General features: G+C 53.0%; 1 protein-coding gene across 2 annotated transcripts; it reads right to left on the bottom strand.

The window, feature by feature from the left end:
• Positions 1 to 747: 747 nt before the first annotated feature.
• Positions 748 to 18,350, bottom strand: NAPA (NSF attachment protein alpha). Of its 2 annotated transcripts, XM_080908502.1 has the most exons (11): positions 18,175 to 18,350; positions 9,638 to 9,717; positions 8,005 to 8,121; positions 5,174 to 5,220; positions 4,651 to 4,728; positions 4,437 to 4,492; positions 4,253 to 4,337; positions 3,589 to 3,693; positions 2,596 to 2,664; positions 2,219 to 2,269; positions 748 to 1,419 (listed from the first exon to the last, which is right to left on the bottom strand). In XM_080908502.1, the coding sequence occupies exons 1-11, from the start codon at positions 18,270 to 18,272 to the stop codon at positions 1,318 to 1,320; spliced, it is 888 nt and encodes a 295-aa protein (XP_080764628.1). In that variant the 5' UTR covers positions 18,273 to 18,350; the 3' UTR covers positions 748 to 1,317. The 2 variants fall into 2 exon arrangements, with proteins under 2 accessions (XP_080764628.1, XP_080764629.1); XM_080908503.1 differs by lacking the exon at positions 748 to 1,419 and having other exon boundaries at positions 2,230 to 2,320.
• Between the last annotated feature and the right edge of the window lie 1,114 nt (positions 18,351 to 19,464).

A 19,464-nucleotide genomic window follows, 5' to 3' on the forward strand; every position in this document is an offset into this window, starting at 1 on the left:
AGGCTGCTGCCAGGTTTCTGCCCAGGCTCAGCAATAGTCAGTGCCCTACCTTCCAGGCTTCCATGCATGTACGTGTGGTCACACCAGTATCTTCTAACATGGGTGCAGAGTATCTGAACTTGGGTCCGCCTGCTTGCTGCAGAAAGTGTTCTTACCCACTAAGCTCTACCCACTTTCCCTGCTGTGCAGTTTCTTTTCAAGCTGCTTCTGACTCATGTGGTAACTTATAAACCAGGTTCTTATATATCTGAGCCATTTATGAAGCTTCCAAAACATCATTCAAACCAGAGCAGCAAGCTACAGCCCTGGGCAAAAATGGGAGATTCTCTCAAGCCTTGGCAATCCCCATGGTAAAAATAAATAAATCAATCAATCCAGTCTTCAGCCTCAGGTTTCTCTAAAGCTGAGGGCCACTCAAGTTATCAACTGAATGAAGCTGTTGGGGACACTAGAGGGACAGAGGAGCAAAGCAAGACGTGTGGAAGGCCAACATTTTCTACTAGGTTGTCTGGTTCAGAGCAATCCCACAGGAGCCCAGGCCTGGCAGACCCCTGCAGGGTGAAATGGGTACGAGGCTCCCGACATCTTTTCTTCTGGCATTATGGAAGGAAATGTATCAAGGGCCAGCCCACAGCTTCTAAAAAGCATTCTGATTCTGAGGCTCAGCTGCAGAAACCTCTAACTCCTCCAGGACAGCCAAGGCCCAAAGGGATGGGCAGTGAGGGCAAAAGGGACAGCGGAAGAGACTCATGCAAAAGTGGCAGGTTTTATTGTCCTTCCTGAGCCAGCTGCAGCTTCAGGTTGACAGACAGACCCCGATGCAGGGAGAGAAGCAGATGCAGGGCAGGGCTAAGGCACCCCGTGAGCTCCAGGGCTGGGTCTGACCTGAGGTTGGCATTGTAGGAACAAGGGAAGGCTCCAGGGAAGAAGTTACTCCCCGTCAGGGAGAGCAAGTCTCAGAGCTACCTGTGCTCTTATCTCTGCTAGGGGACAAGGTAGGAGATATGGAAACAGCCTTAGTACACCGCTGGTCAGAAGATGGGAACGGATGCTGATCCAAGGCTCCTGAAGCACACAGAGAGGTCTGTACTGGAGATTCTGTCCAGGTGGGTTTTCCAGGGCAGGACACCTTTGGGGGCTTAAATAGATGTCGGGGTAAAGGACTCAGCGGGCACAGGGTGATGAGCCATCCAGGAGAGCCCGCCTAGTACCCTGGAGGATGTGGCCCGCATCGCACCCACTCCTTCAGACTCCTGGTGGGAGGTGTTGGTTCCACCTCTGTGACAGACAGGTGGGTGGCAGACAGCGGCTGGAGGCCTAGCGCAGGTCCTCCTCATCACCCTGAATGGTCTTCTTGATGCGTAGAAGCATGGTGGTAAGCCACTGGTCCAGTCTTGAGATGGAGTCATACTCTTTCACCTGTGGCACAAAGAGGGCAGCCATGACACACTGCTCCCTCCTGGAACCCTGCCTGGCCCCGGTCGCCTCAGTCTGCAAAGCTTGGAGTGCGAGTGGGCAGTCAAAGGCTTTGTGGGTGAAATGAGGCCCGGCGGCATGAAAACACTGCCTCTCCCATCTCTGTGCCAAGTGGGAGACACACAGCTTGACCTCTGCCCTCAGGGGCCTGAATACTGAGGGCACCCAGAGAGTGATGTCTGCGGCAGGTCCTGGCTAGAGAACCGAGGTGGACACAGTTGGAAACAAGTGTTCAGAGTGGACTGAGAGAGGAAACAGTCCTGTAGGGCAGCCATGTGGGTAAGAGCAGTAGAGTTCAGACAGCTGCTGTGCAAAGGGGCTCTGAAGACATTTTGGTTTGTGGGGAAGAGAATGGACTGAAATTCCAAGGGCCCAAGGCAAGTATCAGTCTCTCCTCAGCCTTTGTGCCACCACCTACTAAAGTGGGGTGAACACTGAGGGCTCCAGAGTGACTCATAGGAAAGAAAATCACAATCAAGGCCCAGGGCCTAGAGTTTTAGTAGGGCAGAATCTTTTGGGGATTGGGAAGTATTGACAGGGTTTCTCTGTGTAGCCCTAGCTGTTCTGGAACTTGCTCTGTAGACCAGGTTGACCTAGAAGTTACAGAGATCCACCTGCCTCTGCCTCCCAACTACCAGGATTAACTGTAGCTGCCACTGCCTGGCTTAAGTAGAGTAGAATTTATGAGAGCGCACACTGGAGAAGACCCACTGGCCAGACTTCTTCCTGTGCAGGCACTCACCGACTCTGTGTAGCTGTCCACATTCTGTTCCTCGTGGGCTTCCAGCAGCTTCTGCAAACAGGGTCAGGGTCAGCCAGACCCAGCGGATGTTGTGGGGTGTAACTGTAAGGAGGACCCCACACTGACAGGTTCTGTCCCAGTCAGGACACTGCGGTGCATGTGCAGGGGAAACCCCAAGCTCCTGGCCCTGTCCTGCCCACGTTTCTCCAGTGTCCCTGCATTAACTGTACTTGTTTCAGGTAGAGAACTGAGCAGAACAGCAGAAAACCAAATCAAACACAGCCCCTCTAAGCAATTTTGGTGGTCACCCCACCCGAGACCCAGGCATCCCTGCCCAGTCCACACCCAGACCAGGGAGAGCCAGATCCAATGCTCACTTTGATTAGCTTGCATTCCCGGGAATCTGAGAAGGCCGGGAACAGCTCCTCATACTTCTGAACAGCAAGCTAAGCAACAGGAGAGAGGGTAAGAAAAGGTAAGAAAGACCAGGGCCAAAACCACTGGCTGGCAGTTCTGATTTGATGTTCCGTACCCTGGCCTCCAGGATCACCTGACTTGTGCCCAATGGTGCCATCCCCAACTCAGCTGAGTCCAGTTGGCAGAGGTGGCTGTAGGAAGGGGCAGGCTTTCCAGGCATGAAATGGGGAAGGACACGCCAGGCCCATAGCTGCACCTTCACACATGGAACTCTTGTGGAGAGCCTTGAGTGGGTCTGTGGCAGTGGGAAAGCTCACTGGGGTCCCAGGTCGGTTGGGTAGGGGTGCAGCCTGCTCTGACACCCACCTGTGTGCTCATAACTCATCAGTGAGGGCTGGGATGTGGCTCAGTGTCAGAGCATTAGCAGAGCATGAGGCTCAGGTTCCATGCCCACCACAGAAGGTAAAAACAGCGAATTGTTCTACCTCCCCCAAGTGCATAGCTGCCAGCTGTACTCAGGCAGGGAAGGAGACTGGAGGTCAGCCAGAGTCATGTAGCCCGTGAGGCTACCAGAGGACTGAAAGCCAATATCCAGTTTCCAGATCCTTCTACCAACCACTGCTATCCCTAAACCTGACCTCGTGTCCAGACGCTCTGAAATCCAGTGGGTAGGCAGAGGCCAACCGTAAGTCATGCTACCAGGAGTCCCAGGTCCTGGAAGGAGCTTCTGCACCATAGCTGAATGGGACAGTCAGGATATACAGTAACCCATAAAGGGGACAGGCCAGCAAGGAGCCAGTCAGTAGCCGGGAACTCAGAAAAACATCCAGATGATTTTCCATCCTAACCAAAGGGTAGGGCTAAGTAGATAAACTGGTCTCTAACACTGTGGAACATCTTGGCCTTTTGGCAGATAGAGGCCTGGAAAGGTGGCCTGGCTGGCAGGGGCTCACCTTGGCATTGAGCATGTCGATGCAGAAGTGACAGAGGGCCGCCTTGAAGAAGTAGTCTTTGGCGCTGTACTTGAGGAGGGGACTGTCCATGGCGCTGGTCCCCACCTGTAGCCACATATTACCATGAGCTTAGGCAGCCAACTTAAGGGTGAAGGTCACTGTCGTACTAAAGTTTTCTGGGAGCTAAGCCCATATCCTTCTGTGAGGTCTGGAGACCTCAGGATGACAGCTCAGCAAGGTTACAAAGTGTTGCCAGAGTGACCAGAACATGATGAGGGTGTGGGTGGAGTAAGGGAAGCCAGGTGTCTGTGGGCCTCTCCCCAAGTCAGTAGGGGAGGAGGCACCACTGCCAGACAAACAGGAAATTGGCATTTAGTGGGCAGAGTGGTGGCAGTTGTGGGAGAAGTACTGCCCGCCCTTCTCCCACGGCCAGCTGCCTGCCTTTCTTCTGGCCACAGCCTGGCCCCCAAGCACAGTGTCACAAGACACTTGCTGCTTCCCACGGTTCAGGGTCCCTCCTCTGGATTCTTCTCCCCTCTGCCCTACTTTTTCTGCAGAGGATACCCAGCTCTGGAGACAGCTTGTAGGTGGAAGAAGCATTTGTTGAGAGAGCGAGCGGGGCAGGCAGAGGTGGGTGCAGAAGCCGGCAGCCAGCAATGCCCACCTGCTCATAGATGTCAATAGCCTTCTGGTACTGCTCCAGCTGAGCGGCATAGCCAGCCACCTTCAGCAGACACTTGTTGGCTGAGCTGTGGGAAGGAGGGTCATGAAGGGACAGTAGCAAGTCCCACAGGAGGGGCAAGCTAGGGAGGGACAGGCTGGGGAGGGACAGGCAGAGGAGGGTCTACCTGTTGGACTCTTCCCCTTTGTAGTAGTCTGCAGATTGCTCGTAGTGGGCAATGGCCTGGTGAGACATGAGAATGGGACAACTGAAATGGAGGACAAGGTGGAACAGTGCCTTAACACCGTCTCCCCTGCCTTCTGAGACCACAGGGCAGGTGTCATGTGGGTGGGAACAGGAGCGCCAGAGACCTAGGCACAGCCAGCCTGATACCAGCTCACCTTCTCTACATCCACCAGCTCTGTCTCATAGATCTCAGCAATGGAGATGTGGTGCTTGGCGGCGATTGTGAATCTGCCCTGGGGATGGGGGGAGAACACAGTAAAGGGATGTGACCGGAGATGTGTTCCCACCAAGTCTCACCCCAATCCAGTCTAGCCTCCTTGGGTTCCCACCTTGGTAAGGGGTCACACAGACAGGGACATGACAACAGCAGTGGCCCAATGCGGCTTACTACCTAGTGCTGTCTCTCAGGACAGTAGCCTTACTAGAGGGTAAGGCTGAGCATATCTCAGGTTCATAGGGACACCAGGGGAGGGCCAGGCAAGGGAAGCACCTGCAAGGGCATTGCAGCCCCAAGGGGATTACTGATTATAAAGGGGACAGAGGCAGCAGGTGAGGGATGTGTGTGCTACAGCAGACACCCTATTCTGTAGCTCAGCTCAGCAATCGAATCCCTGCCCCCTAAAGCACAGCATAAACAGGATGGGACAGAGCAAGGCAGGATCAGCAGGCAACCCTTACCATGTCTGTATAGATCTCAATTGCTCTCATCAGACAGTTAATGGCCTCTAGGGAGGAAAGAGAAGATGGAGAGGTCGTTATAGCAGGTCCTGAAGACAGGAGGCAGACTGTATTCCCTGAGGGAGATGACAGGCACATAGTTGCCTTGGCTTCAGGGCTCTTAGGCTCTCCAGAGCAACCGGAAGGAAAGGATGAGAGGCCTAGGCCCCAGGCAACCTGGTCAGATTGGGTATTTCTGCACACAGACATGCTGGCATATCTTCCCAGGGAGGCCCTCTCCCTTAGGCAGCCACACTTCCAGCTTCCAAGCAGGATCAGGGCACAGTGGCACAGACTATCACAGCCCTACCATCAAAGGGCAAACTGATAGCAAGTGCTGACGGCCGCTGGGGCAGGGCTATAGTGCTCAGCATCTGCCCTGGAAGGCCAGACTGGCCTCTCCTGCAGAGAAGGCTGGATACAGTGAGCACTGGGGCCTCTACATGGGGCTCTGCACCCCCAGCTGAAGAGCACCGCCCTCCCTTAGTGCACCCAAAAGGTCTTGGCCCTGCTGGCTGCTTGAACAGCAAGCCGTACTGAACGCCAGGCTGGTACCGGGCTACCTTTGTTGTACCATTTCTTTTTCTAAGATTTTAAATTGGGAAAAGGGTTTTTTTTTTTTTTTTTTTTTTTTTGAACAAGTTATTTGTAGGAGAGACACATGAGTAGGAGGCATTTTCTAGCAGATGGAAATGAACTCTCAGTATCTTTTAATCACCATTTCAGGAGGGAAGTACTGGGCAATGAATGGGGTTTGGGGAGGCACAGGGTCAGTCAAGGGTCCAGATAAAACTATAGAACACGTGCTAGGAAGGCTCCAGGGCTGCCTACAGGGTTGACAGAGGACTGCGCTCTCTTGGGATGAGGAAGCTAAGGTTGCTTCTGTGGGAATTTCAGGAGCTAAGGCCTGTTGGCATGGGATCTGTCGGTGGGGCAGTTCCTGCCACAGAAGCAGGGGAGAAACACGGATTCATGGGGCCTTGGCTCCTTGCTCTGGAAACAGCTTGGAAAGTGGCAGGTGCTGGCTGACACCCTAATCTGCTCTCACTACAGGGCTTATCTGATGCCACGGGTCTGTTCCTACTTTCCTGGGTGCTCAGCCTGTAGAGAGCAGGTAGAGGGTTACGGAGCCCAGCTCAACTGTACATCACCCTGAAGTCCCTGGACACATGCAGATCTAGGTAAGCAATGTTCGCAATAAAACAGGAACAAACTCCAAGTTCCAATAAAGAAAGGGGATGGATGGAAAGGCATCAGGTGTCTTGTATATAGTAGGCATCCAAGAAACAACAGTGGGCATGGGCTTAAACAGAAGACATGTGAAGACTGACTATTTCCCTGCCTACGCACAGACAACAAGCTCCTAATATGGGGTTAAATTCCTAGGCCACCAACTACTGCTAATGGAAAGCCTCAGGTGAGATTCCTAAAGAGCTGATGGATGAGACCACAGGGTAGGTGGTCAGACAGGTAAGGGAGATCCCTCATGAAGAAACTGGGTGTCCAAGCCTTCCCTGGCCTTCTGGCTGTTTCCCAGAACACCAACCACGGGGGGCAAGCTCTAGAGCTCAGGGTAGCTGCCTTCTGGATGTCAGAAAGTGCTATGCACATCTCACAGTACATCTATGCTACCACTGAGGAAAAAATGAAATCTGGAAGAGCGATGGGGCTGGAGGCAGGGATCCACCTCTCTGCCTGTCAGGCCTGAGCCCCACACATCAGAGCTAAACAAACAGGAGTGACCAGTCAGCCCAGGGGCAGAGTCAACACAGCCATCTCTCTAACTGGGAGTGGTTCTGTGACAATAACAGCAGCTATCCACTGACGCTGGAGAGAGCAGGGGTTGCTTGCCTTCTCCCCAGAGGCGGGCCTTTATCCAAACACTGAGCATCTCCTTTTAAAAGATTATCCACTTCTTTTCCATTCTCCTGAGGGAAAAAAAATCTATATATTTAAAAAATTTAATTATGAGACTTAGTCTCACATGGCCCCAGGCTTGCCTCGAACTCACATTGTAGCCAAGAACTGAGGATTTCTTTGGAACCTGATCTTTTTGCCTCTACTTACCAAATGCTCAGATTATACACATGCGACAGCATGACTGCGTTAAGACACCTCTGCTTGCTAAAGTTTAAAGTTAGCAATCTATGTGCCTCTAAGATTTAAAAAAAGAACCATTCTGGGGACTGGGGATGTGTATAACATATTCTCAGCACATCAGAGGTCCAGGCTGCATCCCTAGCACCACGAAAATAAGTGAATAAAAATATCAAAAGCAAACTCCCCAGCCTAGGAAATCCGAGGCTGAGGTCCTTGGACTGTGCTGTGTCCAAACCCGGCTCCCGTCCTCATAGGCTCTGCTTTAAGGGATTTTTAAGGAACTGGGCTCTGGCAACTCTCTGCTTCTTCCTGGAGTGCAGGGAGGCAAGGTCAAGCTGATTTCCACTTTTCTTGGCTGATCCTGGACTGCCTGCTCCTTTCTGCATGCTAATTCTGACAACTCAACAGCTTTGCTTGGCTTCCTGGCAAACAGTGGCTCTGAAATGGAACTCCCACTCCCAAATGCTCAAAGCCTGGGAGGGGGTGACGACTGCGCACCAGGGTGGGAGAGATGCCACCTGTGGGGCAGGAAGCCAGTGCCAGCCCTAGACCAGTCAATTCTGAAGCTAGTGCTTATTTTGCTCCTGGTATATCATATGTCAGTCACTGGAAAAACCCAGATCTGTGTAGATACCTGAGGATGTGGGGACAGTCCTCAGCTGCTCTGCCATCTGGTTCTCACAGGCCCTTACCTTGGGGGTCAGCTTTCTTAAAAGCATTGCCAGCGTCCACGAAGCAGGTGGCTGCATCGTGCTTGCTCTGGAGCTGTAGGTGAAGTTGGGCAGCCTGGCAGAAAGCGTTCCCAGCAGCTAGAATACAACAGATTGTTCTAGCTTCAGTCAGTGCCCCAGGAGGTAGGTCGGGCTCTCAAGAACACAGCTAGAGTCCCAGGTAGAGGCCAAGATCAGCCCACTCCAGCCCAATGGCAGCCTTCGCAGAGCTTCCTGGTGGAACGAGGATGTGGGAAAGCTGCTTTGGGAAGCCTAGGCCCAGGTATACACACACAGCCAGGGTGAACACAGCACCAATCCCATACCCTCCCCTCCACCCAGCCTGTGCCAGCAACTCCGGAGCTACTGCTTCCACAGAGAGAAAAGAAAGGCAGGCAGAGCTGAGGACTACAAATACACAACATCCAGGCTCTTGGGTTCAGGAACTCTCCCCATGAACAGGGAGGCCTAGAACCTAAGCAGAAAGCAAGGTGGAGACGGAGAAGGTCTAAGGGGTGCTCTGTGAAGGTACAGGTGAGATTAACCCAGGTGACACTTCCTACCTGCCCCCCTCCCTAGTCCATTTCTTTCCTCAACTCCCCAAAGCTCTCAGGTGCACCCCTACTATGAGCCCTTGCCTAGAAAGCAGAACAGGACACGGGCAGCAAGAGTGAGTCCGTGAAGACAGTGCTCATGCCTGAGGCCAGGGCATCCCGTGCGGTCTGCACTGTCAACACCCACAGGCCATGCTATTCTGCTCACACACCTCCCCCAGACTGCCAAAGGGAGGGAGCAGGGTCTCTCCCTCTGTGGGTAGTGTTTCGCCTCAGCTCAGCTAAGGTGCAACCCTGCATGCTCCTCCAGGCTGTGGGAAGACTGGCTTGCCTCTCACCTGAGTGTGACCGGACACACACCAGGGCTTTGCCCTGCCATTATCTGATCATTACGGGCATGGGGACTGAAGCCACAGCTCGCACATGCCAGGCCAGCCCTGTGCCCAAACACTGTCACACCATCAGTAACTGCGGCAGTATGCATCATTGTCACCGTATGGTTTTGGTATTCTGAGACAGGTTCTTTTTTACTGCAGAATAATCTCAAATCCCCAGTGTAGCCCAGTGAGGCCTTAAACTCCTGACCCTCTGGCTCCACCTCTGGAGTGCTGGGACACACACTAGGTCCCTAAATTAATTTTAGGACATTTCTAAGTAGTTAAAAAGCTGAAAGCATGGAACAAATGGCCCACGACTAGTTTATACATGGGCGGGGCAGGAACAGGCCCCGGAGCGGTAGATTTGGAAAGGCCGCTCACGGGCTGTGGCAGTAATGCAGTGTAGCACTTGCAGCTCTAGACCCGGCCAGCCCATCAGCCCTGCTGACAGTGGAGGCCACACTGTGAAACCAGGCTCAGCAGGTTCCATGGTGATGGGCTGCCCAGCATGTTCCATCTACAGGCAAGTAAATGTCCTCCATGCCTTCTCTCAGAAAGACAACCCACCACACCCAACTTAGGGGGCAAAGCATCCCATCTGGTCTCATGCTGTGGCCTCCTGAGGATGAAGAGGACACTTCAAGGCCACATGCCGGGCTGGGCCTGTGGGCCGAGGGTACGTACCGCTCCAGTTCTTGGCCATCTTGAACATGTTCGCCGCTCTGGCATACATCTCGCATGCTTCCTCTATTTTGGATGAGCCTCTGGGGTAGAAGGGACGGGAAGAGGTGAAGAGACCATCCAATTTTCTGTCAGAAAGCAAACCCGTACTCTGCCCTGCCATCGGCTGAGCTGTGCATTCTGCAGGGAGGAGGTTGCTAGTGCCACCCCTGGAGGGGAATGTGTGGGTTCCCATGGCACTGCTGATGCTGATTCCGGACCTGCCCCTCACACACTGACTCTTCAGCCTCTTCTGATTCCAGCCTAGGTGGTAGGTGACTACTTAGACCCAGAACACCTACAAATTCTTGAAGAGACTGCGAAGTATTCTGGTGGTAGTGGTGGGGCCCTCAGGACCTGGACCCCGTGCCTTGCACACGTCCATGGTTCCAGAAAGGCCTCAGTACAGAGTGTTGTTACACTTCAGAACAGGGCAGATACGGCAATGACAGCCATATGGAGGAATACTATCACAAGACATAAATGCAAAATGCTCCTGAAACACATATATTTATACAAACACTGAATATTTCTAGAAAAAACAAACCCAAACATAGTAATAGCATTGTTTGCTGAGGCAGAGCCTGCAGAATTGGGGCTGGTGGCTTATCCACGGTACACATTTGTACGGCTAATTTGTTCTGCACCATCTGCACATTTTCTTTCTAAAAATTTATATATCTTATTACCTTATTTTTAACCAGGCTCTCTTGTAGCATAGACTGGCCTCAAGTTCTGGATCTTCCTGCCAGCGCCTTTTGAGCTGGAATTACAGGTGTGTACCACAGGCTCATGTGGTCCTGGGGACAGCTTCATGCATACTAGGCAAACTGAGGTCTATCTCCAGTCTTGTGTGGTTTACTATTAATTTTTAAAATTTCTTTAAAAATTTTTTAAAATTTATTTTATGTATGGGAGTACACTGCTGCTTTCTTCAGACACACCAGAATAGGGTGTCAGATCCCATTACAGATGGCTGTGAGCCACCATGTGGTTGCTGGGAATTGAACTCAGGACGTCTGGAAGAAGTCAATGCTCTTAACTGCTGAGCCACTTCTCCAGCCCCTTATGTGTTTTATTATCAGAATTTATACTGACTCTCTAGCCCAGCAATAAACAATATCATTTGCAATTTATCCTAAGACAGAACCCAGAAGAATTGCACAGGCATTTGGCATAACATTCTGGAAATGCAAAACCACCCCTACACTCACTGTGCCCGGGTAGGAGCCTGGGAGACACACAAGCGGGGAAGGCTTTTAGTTTCTGCTGAGTCTTATACAGCCCAGGCTGGCCTCAAACTTACACAGTGGGAGGTGACCTGAGATGCCTCATCCTAATATGGGCTTGCGTCATCGCGTCTGACTCTGGCTCGACAAGCAAGTATTCTGCCGCTGAGTTACATCTTCTGTCCCATCTCATCGTTATTTTAAAATAAGGGGGAGCTTTTGGGGCTTTATTCTTGCTTCTCAATCTCCAAGAGGTTCATATAAACCTTCTCCTGGGCTGGGGGGTTGTGCAGGGGAGGGGAGCTTCCTTACTAGCTCAAACTCCTAAGTTCCTTCCATTCTGTCTCCAACGAGGACTAGCCCATGAAGACTGTGACCCGACAACGATTCAAACAATGACATTCTCTAATATCCCATCAAATGAATTTCAACCCTTCCCAAATTGGTAGTGACTAAAAAACACAGAACATTTCTTCATGAAGTCACGTACGCTATCCCCACCACCTGCCTTGAACCCCCAAGTCAATAGACACAGCATGGATGGCACTTGGGAACTTGGCCTTATCACGAAGCTGTGGGCGCTATTGTGTTTGTGTGTGACCCAAGACAGAACATAGCCCTGATCAGTGTGGGACAGCGCCCACAGCTCTGAACATGCCTGCATGTGTGCTCAGTAGGTGGACAGGCCTAGATTGGGTCTTAGAGGCTGATCACTGAGCTAAGCCAGCAATCGTCTGGAGATGATCTCCTGGATCCAAACAGCAGCAGGTGAAGTGTTTCCTCAGAGTCTACCCTCCCCTGCTCTGGGCACTACGTCCCTCTCCCCAACATTACTGTGACTCTGCCTTCTCTTGAGCCACTCCCAGCCATCGTGAGGTCAGAAATGTTCATGTTGCTGGCACAGGATAAATCAGCAAGGCCCCCTGAACCTGGATGTAAAACACCCCACAGGAACCTTTGGAATGTTTTCTCTGGATGTGCTAGACATACCATACAAGCCAGGGCCTGGCACATGCACAACTGCTCCACCACCGGCACCCTGAGCCCCACGAATATTCATATTCTGTCTCTGACAGCCTCAAGTCCTCAACACCCAGGCTGGCCTTCATCTTGTTATGTACTGAGGTGCTCGGGAATGAACTTGAAACTTTGTGCATGCCAGGCAAACTCACTACCAACTAAGCTATATCCCTGCAGTTTTTTTTTTTTTACATTTATTTATGCATATGAGGATTTTGCCTGCATGTATGTATGCATGCCATTTGAGTGTCTGGTGCCCAAGGAAATCAGATGAGGGCATCAAGTATCTGGAAGTATAGTGAGTCACCATGTGGGTGCTATGACTTCTTGAACTTGGTTGGCACCTCTGGCAAGAGCAACAAGTGCTTTTAAACACATCTCTCTACCCTTTGGAATTGTCTGAACAGTCCATGCTCACAGACACTAGCTACAGATCTTTCCATCCTCCAGAGATCCCCTAGCTAATCCTCACTTGGTGGGTGGAACTAAGTCCTATATGGCCCTAGAAGCTCCTGGCAGAGCAGACGTGTCCAGTGTCACCAAGAAGCCTGAGGCAGAGTGGCAATGAGCAGTCACTGCTGGCTAGGTTGGCTTCAGCTCAGCACGACAGACACAGTCAGCACAAAGTCTGCCAAGCTGCCGACTGAGGCTCTCTGATCCCACGCTAAGCTGGGCTGACCTGTCTACCCCAGGGAAAGCCAGAGGGACTGCTGACTACTCTGGCCCCAGGCTGCCTCCTGCCCCGATACCCTGGTCCCTGTCTCTGTGAGGCGGCAACAGAAGATCTCCAGAGTCCGGATTCTTTTTGCAGATGGGAGGAAAGTCACAAGGGCAAATCCACTTGTGTAGGTTATCCATGTAAATCCCCCAAAGCCGTACGCACACTTCCTTAGCTGTGAGAACAAGCATCTGAGGATTTGATGATGGCTGTTCAGGAGGAAGCCCGCTGTCCGCAGCATCAACAGGCTTGCTCACAGCTGCCTGGCAGGAGGGCTGCACTTGACGGTGTGAGGTCAGGGCTCAGTCCTCAGTGGCCAAGGAGCTACCACAGAAGCGGGAGGGGCACTGGAGGTGAGACAGAGCGTGTGCAGAGGCTGAGTCAGAAGGTATGGCTGAGGAGCCGAGGGAGGGAAGTCAGCACGGTGGATAGGGTTGGAGCAGGCAGGACGAGGGAGGACTTGCTCTAGCATGAGCAAGAGTGGCCGGAAGGAAGATGCCCTCAGATCTATTGTGCTACGTTTCTCTGTAGGCTCACTAAGGCCTCCCATCCCAGCTTGGGGCAGCTGTTTCAGTCATCTCCTTACTGTGGTCTGACTAGAATTGCTGACCACTAAAAGGGAGCCTCCTGCGTGAGGTAGCACAGGCTCCCTGGCTGCCTCCTGAAGGGCCTGGTAGAGCTGCAAGTGACAGCTGACAGGCCTCCCCCACTGACCTCCTCCAAGCTGCCTCGGTTGCACTCTTCAGCCCACAGCTCGGTGCCTCATTGGGAATAGAGGGAACTGGTTAGGGCTGGCCTGGTGCAGGCTGTCTATAATTACCGCTCAGCTCTGCTCCCCCAAGAGGCGCGGAGGAAGCAGCCTCAGGCCTCCCAGGCACAGCTGTCATATGGAGTGCTGAATGGTGCCAGGGAAGTGCAGGCGCTGTTGGCAGCAGCCAGGGGCTTCTGCAGGACAGGCTTGGCCTGCCTGCCTCCATTCCCTGGACACTTTCTTGCTCCAAGAACCATGCCATTTCATCCCCCCCCCCCCCCGTAGTCTCCCAATTTGAGTCTGGAGTCTGAGGCTCTCTCTCTTCTGTCCCTCTGGAAAATGAGGAGGGTGGCCAGGTGCATGCCAGTCTTGAGGATACAGAGAGCAGCCTGCACTACTGGGCTGCTGACAGGACAGCTCTGTCCTTTGCCGGAGCTGCCAAGCATCCTCCTCTAGGTAAGGGAACATTATCCAGCCAGCCCTCCAGGTCAGCACAGGCAGAATGACCTGGAGGGAAAGGGTCACTCGCTTGCCACCATGCCCTCAAATCTTCTCAGAACCCTTTCACATGTGTCTGTAAGACAATGACTGGCAAGAACTGTTCAGGCACTTGTCTGTGACACTGGGCTAGTACCCCAGAGCCTGCCTCTCCTCAGCTGCACAACAGAGACTGAACCTGACCTGGGAGAAATCCGAGAGACAACACACACTCAGTATCTGGCCAAGGTGCAGTGCCTGGGAGGTGCTCAGGCCGCTGCAGAACAGAGGAAAACAACCCCCTCCACAGTGAGCACTTTTAGACTGGTTTGTGGCAATGCATCCTTGCCTTTCCTGACACAGGGACAGGGCTCTGCACCCTGCTGGTGAGGATGTCACTGTCATCAGACCCCACAGAATCAGACTAAGGAATGTTTCCCCACTTCAGCAGCTCAGCGTGGGCTCCGAGGCCTCCTCCTTCCGGTGAGCTGTGCACATCTCCTTTGTTTCTAGAGTCCCAGGCCTACCCTTCCTGCACCAATCTGCCAGTGCTGACAGGGCAGTGCCCTTCGTCTCTGGATGGGCACCCATGGAGTCGACCCATCAGGACCATGAATGCTCTAAAAATCTATAACCTGCCTTCAGTACGTCCTTCCACAGACATCACATTAGTAGCCTGCAAATGACTCAAAGGGTACCGAGGTTATGTAAATGCTACCCCTCTCATGGAAGAGATCTGAGCAGATGCTGGTGGGGGTGGTGGGGGTGGAGGGTGGTTAGGGGAGGACAGACTGGGACAACACTGTACTTAATAGTGAGTCTACTGTCCCGTGAAACCGCCAGCTCAAGGAGAGGTCACAGATGTTGTTCACACAACCTGGAAGGCCTCCTTTATGTGCCCCGACAGGATCTCACTCATCACCGTCCAGAATGCCAACACTTGCTTTCCTCCTGGCCTCTCAGCAACTTCTTCCACGCAGGAGGTATCAGGGAACCTCTGTGCAGTCAGCAGAGGCGACGCTGTGACTAAGCCAGGAGCTCTGGGATCCCCCACAGACTTCACGGTACCCTGCTGTGTACGTCAGCTGTGTGTCCTGGCCGCTGCTGAGCACTGTGACTCCCACTGGGAAGGATGGCAGGAGAAGCGGCTCAGGGCAGAGCCTGCCCCAGGCTCTACAGAATGCCTGTGGGCCCTCCCTCTCCAAGTAGGAGTCCTGGTGCCCGCAGGCAGCTCAAGCGGAACCAGTCCTTAACACGTCGTGTAGAGAACTGGCTGTTTGTACACAGAGCGCTCTGCCACCTCCTCCAGTTTCCTAGCGCCTCCAGCTCAAGTTGCAGTGATGACACGGGTGATCATCTCATACTCACACTCAGAGTCAACAGCAATCACCACGCTGCAAACCAGCCTGCTTACTCCATAGACAAATGCGGGGAAGAGGGCCACTCTAACCTTGTCTCGCCAAGGAAGAAACTCCCCAACCACACTGGCATCCCACAGGAAATGGTTTGTCCTGGAACTCCCTATGTGCACCAAGCTGACGTCAAATTTACAGAGACGTGCCAGCCTCTGGTTCCCAAGTGCTGGTCTTTTTGTTTCTGAAGGGAAGACTGTTGGGCAGAGTTAGGGATCAGGAAGAGCCCTAGAGAACAGACCTGACTGTAGGACCAATTCAGTCCCTACGGTGCACAGCAGAAGAGAGAAAGGAGGTAAAGGGTATCCAGACTCCCAGGCAGGCATGCCCACCACCAAGGGAAGGTGCTAAGAAGGCTTTGACCTTAAACTAAACTGTGTTTCAAAGCCCTCTAGTGTCTACCAGCCCAGAAATCCAGACGTGTGAAGATGGGTGAGAATAGCCTACTTGACCCATGTAACCTGAGCAGAGGCCTCTTAACTTGGGAACTTTCATCACGGACATTCCTGAAGGCAGAAGAAGCCTCAGAGAGTAGCTCACTGAAGGCTGCTTGTCAGATGTTTACCAGGCAGCCCCAGTTCCAAGAGGTGGGCCAGAGCAGGGCCCATCTGCTGGTGGTTTCCCTCCAGGTGATCTCACGGTACCTCCAAGGCTTCCAAGTCCCAGTGGGCCTTGCTCCCTTCCCTATAGTACCTCCTCTATTCTTCCTGGAAAGACCAGAAGAAACCCACCTGCTCTTTCCAATGTTTGCAGAAAACTACTGTGGGGGCAGGCAGCAGTCTAAGGGAGGCAGCGCCCCAAACTAGTCTGCCAATACCCTCCCTACATGCAGTGTCCAGAAGTCTCTGGGCTTCAGAAGCACCAGGTTAATGGAGGGGGCCACGTCTGACCACTTTGCTCCTCCACAGTGATCTTGTGGGGACTACATAAGGCTGACTGCCTGGCCCAGGCAGGGCTGGGCAGCAGAGTGAGCAACTGGCAGGCATGGTCCACTATCACTGTAACAGGGTCTCACATACTGTCCCACACCAGCTGTTGCGGCTTTGTTTTGCTTTTCTAAAGGGTAAAAGAGGAAGCCGTTGAAAGAGGCCCTCACTAAACCCTGCAGTATCTCAAGTCCAAGCTCATGCTCACAGGCCTCATCTAAGTCCACCCTCCCCCTCCCCTTTAAGGTCACAGGAAGACTTGGAACTCTGCCTGCACTAACCCTTCCTTCAGCAGGCGGGCTTCTGGGCCTTTCCTCAGGCTTGTCCTCTGCTGCTCTTTCACTGAGAGACCCTGGAGCTCCTGCTCAGCCCTGGGATGGAAGCCTATCCTCTAGGAAGCCACCTCTGTCCCTGTCCCATCATTCCGGGCAGAAGCGCTCTCGCACCAGAGAGACCGTTATTCCCACCACCCCTGCCGCCCAGACTGTCCTCCCAGGCCACTGTTCCCAGCCTCGGTCCTCACCAAGAGGCCCTTACACCCGACAGCTCTGCTCTACCAGTGGTTGGGAAGTGGTAAACAAGTGGGACACACAGCTGCTGCCCTGGGAGCAGCCCAAGTATACACTTATCTCTCTAGGCCAAAGAGACCAGACACTCAACTATCAGAAAAACTACTACTGAAAACCGAGGTGGAGGTGCCACCCCAATGCCACATTTAACCTGAACTTCTTCCCTTGTGAAGACTGAAGAAACTCAGAAACATATTCTCTCTCTCTCAAATGAAGCATTCTCATCTAACTGACACAGCCTGTCATTAACCGGATGTCTGTGCAGCAGGCACAAACATTTTTCAAGTTCCTTTGCCAAACATCTGACGTCAAACAACAAGGGGTGGCCTCATCCTCTCCCCCTTCGTGTCCTTCGGTCCTCATCCCAGCTCTAACAGTCTCTCCCATAGCCTAGGCTTTTCTCCCAGACTTCCCCAACTTCCTGGTAGTCTTCTGTCTTCTTCAATCCTTGTTTTGGAGGCTTGATTTTTTTTTGTCCTACCCCTAGCAGATCTCTTCCTCCACACCTGCTTGGACCTTTCCCCAGTGCTCCTCTCTGCCTGTCCCTTCAGGAGCCTTGCCTACTCCCATGTAGTGTCATCTTTCCCAACCCCTCCTACATCCCAAGGCTCGGGGCCCTCTCCCCAGAGCCCCTCAAGCTCTTCAGTGCTACCGTCTTGATCTCCCCATCAGAATCTTACACTCTCTGAATCTGCTTCTTCCTGGCTGGTGAACTTCTCAGAGGACCAGATTCAATTCTGAGCGCTTTACACATTGTCTATACTCATAACAAACTTCTGTAGTCAGTTAGTTTTTACCAATAAGCCCTTTCAGGGAAACCTACTCCCCTAAGATAAAGAAACCCGGAACCTCATTCCAAGCATGGGTTCTGCTGCTCCTAAAGTTAATATGGCTGAAGATGGCAAACTTGCATAAACTTTGTGTGAGGTACTTGCCACCTCCTGGGTGTGTTCAGACCCTAGACTTGAGGACCATCTAGTAGGTTATCTACCCTACTCTGAGTCTCTCGCATACCTCATCCTCCCATCGCTATTTCCTTGGTCAAACCAGTGTCACTGCCCGTTCATGCCGGCCCATCCCGCAAGTCTCCACCTCAGTCCAGGTCTCCTTGCCATCAGTCACTCTTAGAAGGGCCCAACTGACCCTCACACCTCTCGTACTCCAGCTCATCATGCCCAGGGTCACCCCAGCCCGGGTCCCCTAGGTCTGGTGTTCTCACCCCGGCAGCCTGGCCCGCACAGATCCACGGGCACCGGCCTGGGAAAGGCGCGGCCACCATTCAGCGGGTGTCGTCAGTCACAGAGCCACGGCCAGTGCCCGCAAGGCCGCAGAGGGGCTCCGCAGAGAGCAGAAGAGCCCGCTCTTCCCCGCCGTAGGCCCAGCCTTGCCCGCTGCTCACCCAAAGAGGCCGGAGAAGAAGGACTGCGAGTTCTTCACCTTGCGCTCCGCTTCAGCCAGCAGCGCCATAGCCTCAGCCTGCTTCCCGGAGTTGTCCATGACGTCGCACAGCTGCTCAGCTCAGGCCCGACACAGCAAGGCGACGACGACTCACAGGCCCGGGACACCGCACTCGCAGCGGAGCCCCGCCCGCTGTGTTGACGTCACCCGGGCCTGTTACCCCACGTGAACCCTGCGAGCCAACCAGCGGGCTCGTCCTGCGAAGCACTCCCCTCCCGGCACGCCCTCTCCGACTACTGCACTACGCACCTTGACCCGCAACACGTGAGCACACGCCCGCGGTCGGCTGCGGCTCGCCGCCCATAACCCTAGAGCGTACTGCCACGTGACACCAAATAAGCCAATCATAAGCCCGCACTGCGAAGTGCCTACCCAAAGCGCGACCTTTGACTCCCTCCAACCAATCAGCAGGCTCCATAGACTTGTTCCGCCACGCATCGGCGGAACTGGGACAAACTAATCAGCTGGTCAGTGTCGCGGCGCTCACGTGACGTCTCAAGTTCGTGCTCCAGGTTTGACAGACCCAGCAGTTTAGCTCCGCCTCCTGGTTGGGAAAAAGCTATGTAGTAAAAATACTCCCTCTGGCGATCGTCTCTAGAATTGGCTCGGGGAGTCCAGAGATCTCCATTTCTAGCTGAATGGCTCAGCTGCTAAAGGCATTTGCTATCAAGTTTAACACCGTAGTTCGATTTCTGGGACCCACTTGGTGGAAAGTGAGAACTGACTCCTTCAAGTTTAGAGTATCTTGCAGTGCCACACACAGAATGGCACTGGATACACAGACCCACGTAAAAAGCTGGGTGTGTCAGTGTGTAACTGTAACAGGAGTGGGTGGGTGGAGAACAGGCATATGTCTGGAGCTTGCTGTTCAGCCATTCTGGCAGAATCAATAAGCATCAGGGTCAGAAAGAGATCTGGTTTCAAAAAAATAAGTTGCAGAACAATGGAAGAAGACACCAATCTCTGGTCTACGCACGCGCGCGCGCGCGCGCGCACACACACACACACACACACACACAGCCCAAATAAAGCATGGGCATCAGTTACTGACAGTGGCTCTTATCTGTAGAAAATGACACTCTGTACTGTATGAGAAATTGGGTATGTGGGCGCTTTTGGTACCATGCTAGTTTTCTGTAAATCTACAGTTATCTTAAGATCAGTCCCCAGGGCCCTGTCCACAGCAATTCCAGTCCCAACAGTGTGCTGTGCTGCAGGAATCTGTATCTCT

This window comes from Micromys minutus (genome assembly GCF_963924665.1).
Source record: "Micromys minutus genome assembly, chromosome: 32".
NCBI classification, from domain to species: Eukaryota; Metazoa; Chordata; class Mammalia; order Rodentia; family Muridae; genus Micromys; species Micromys minutus.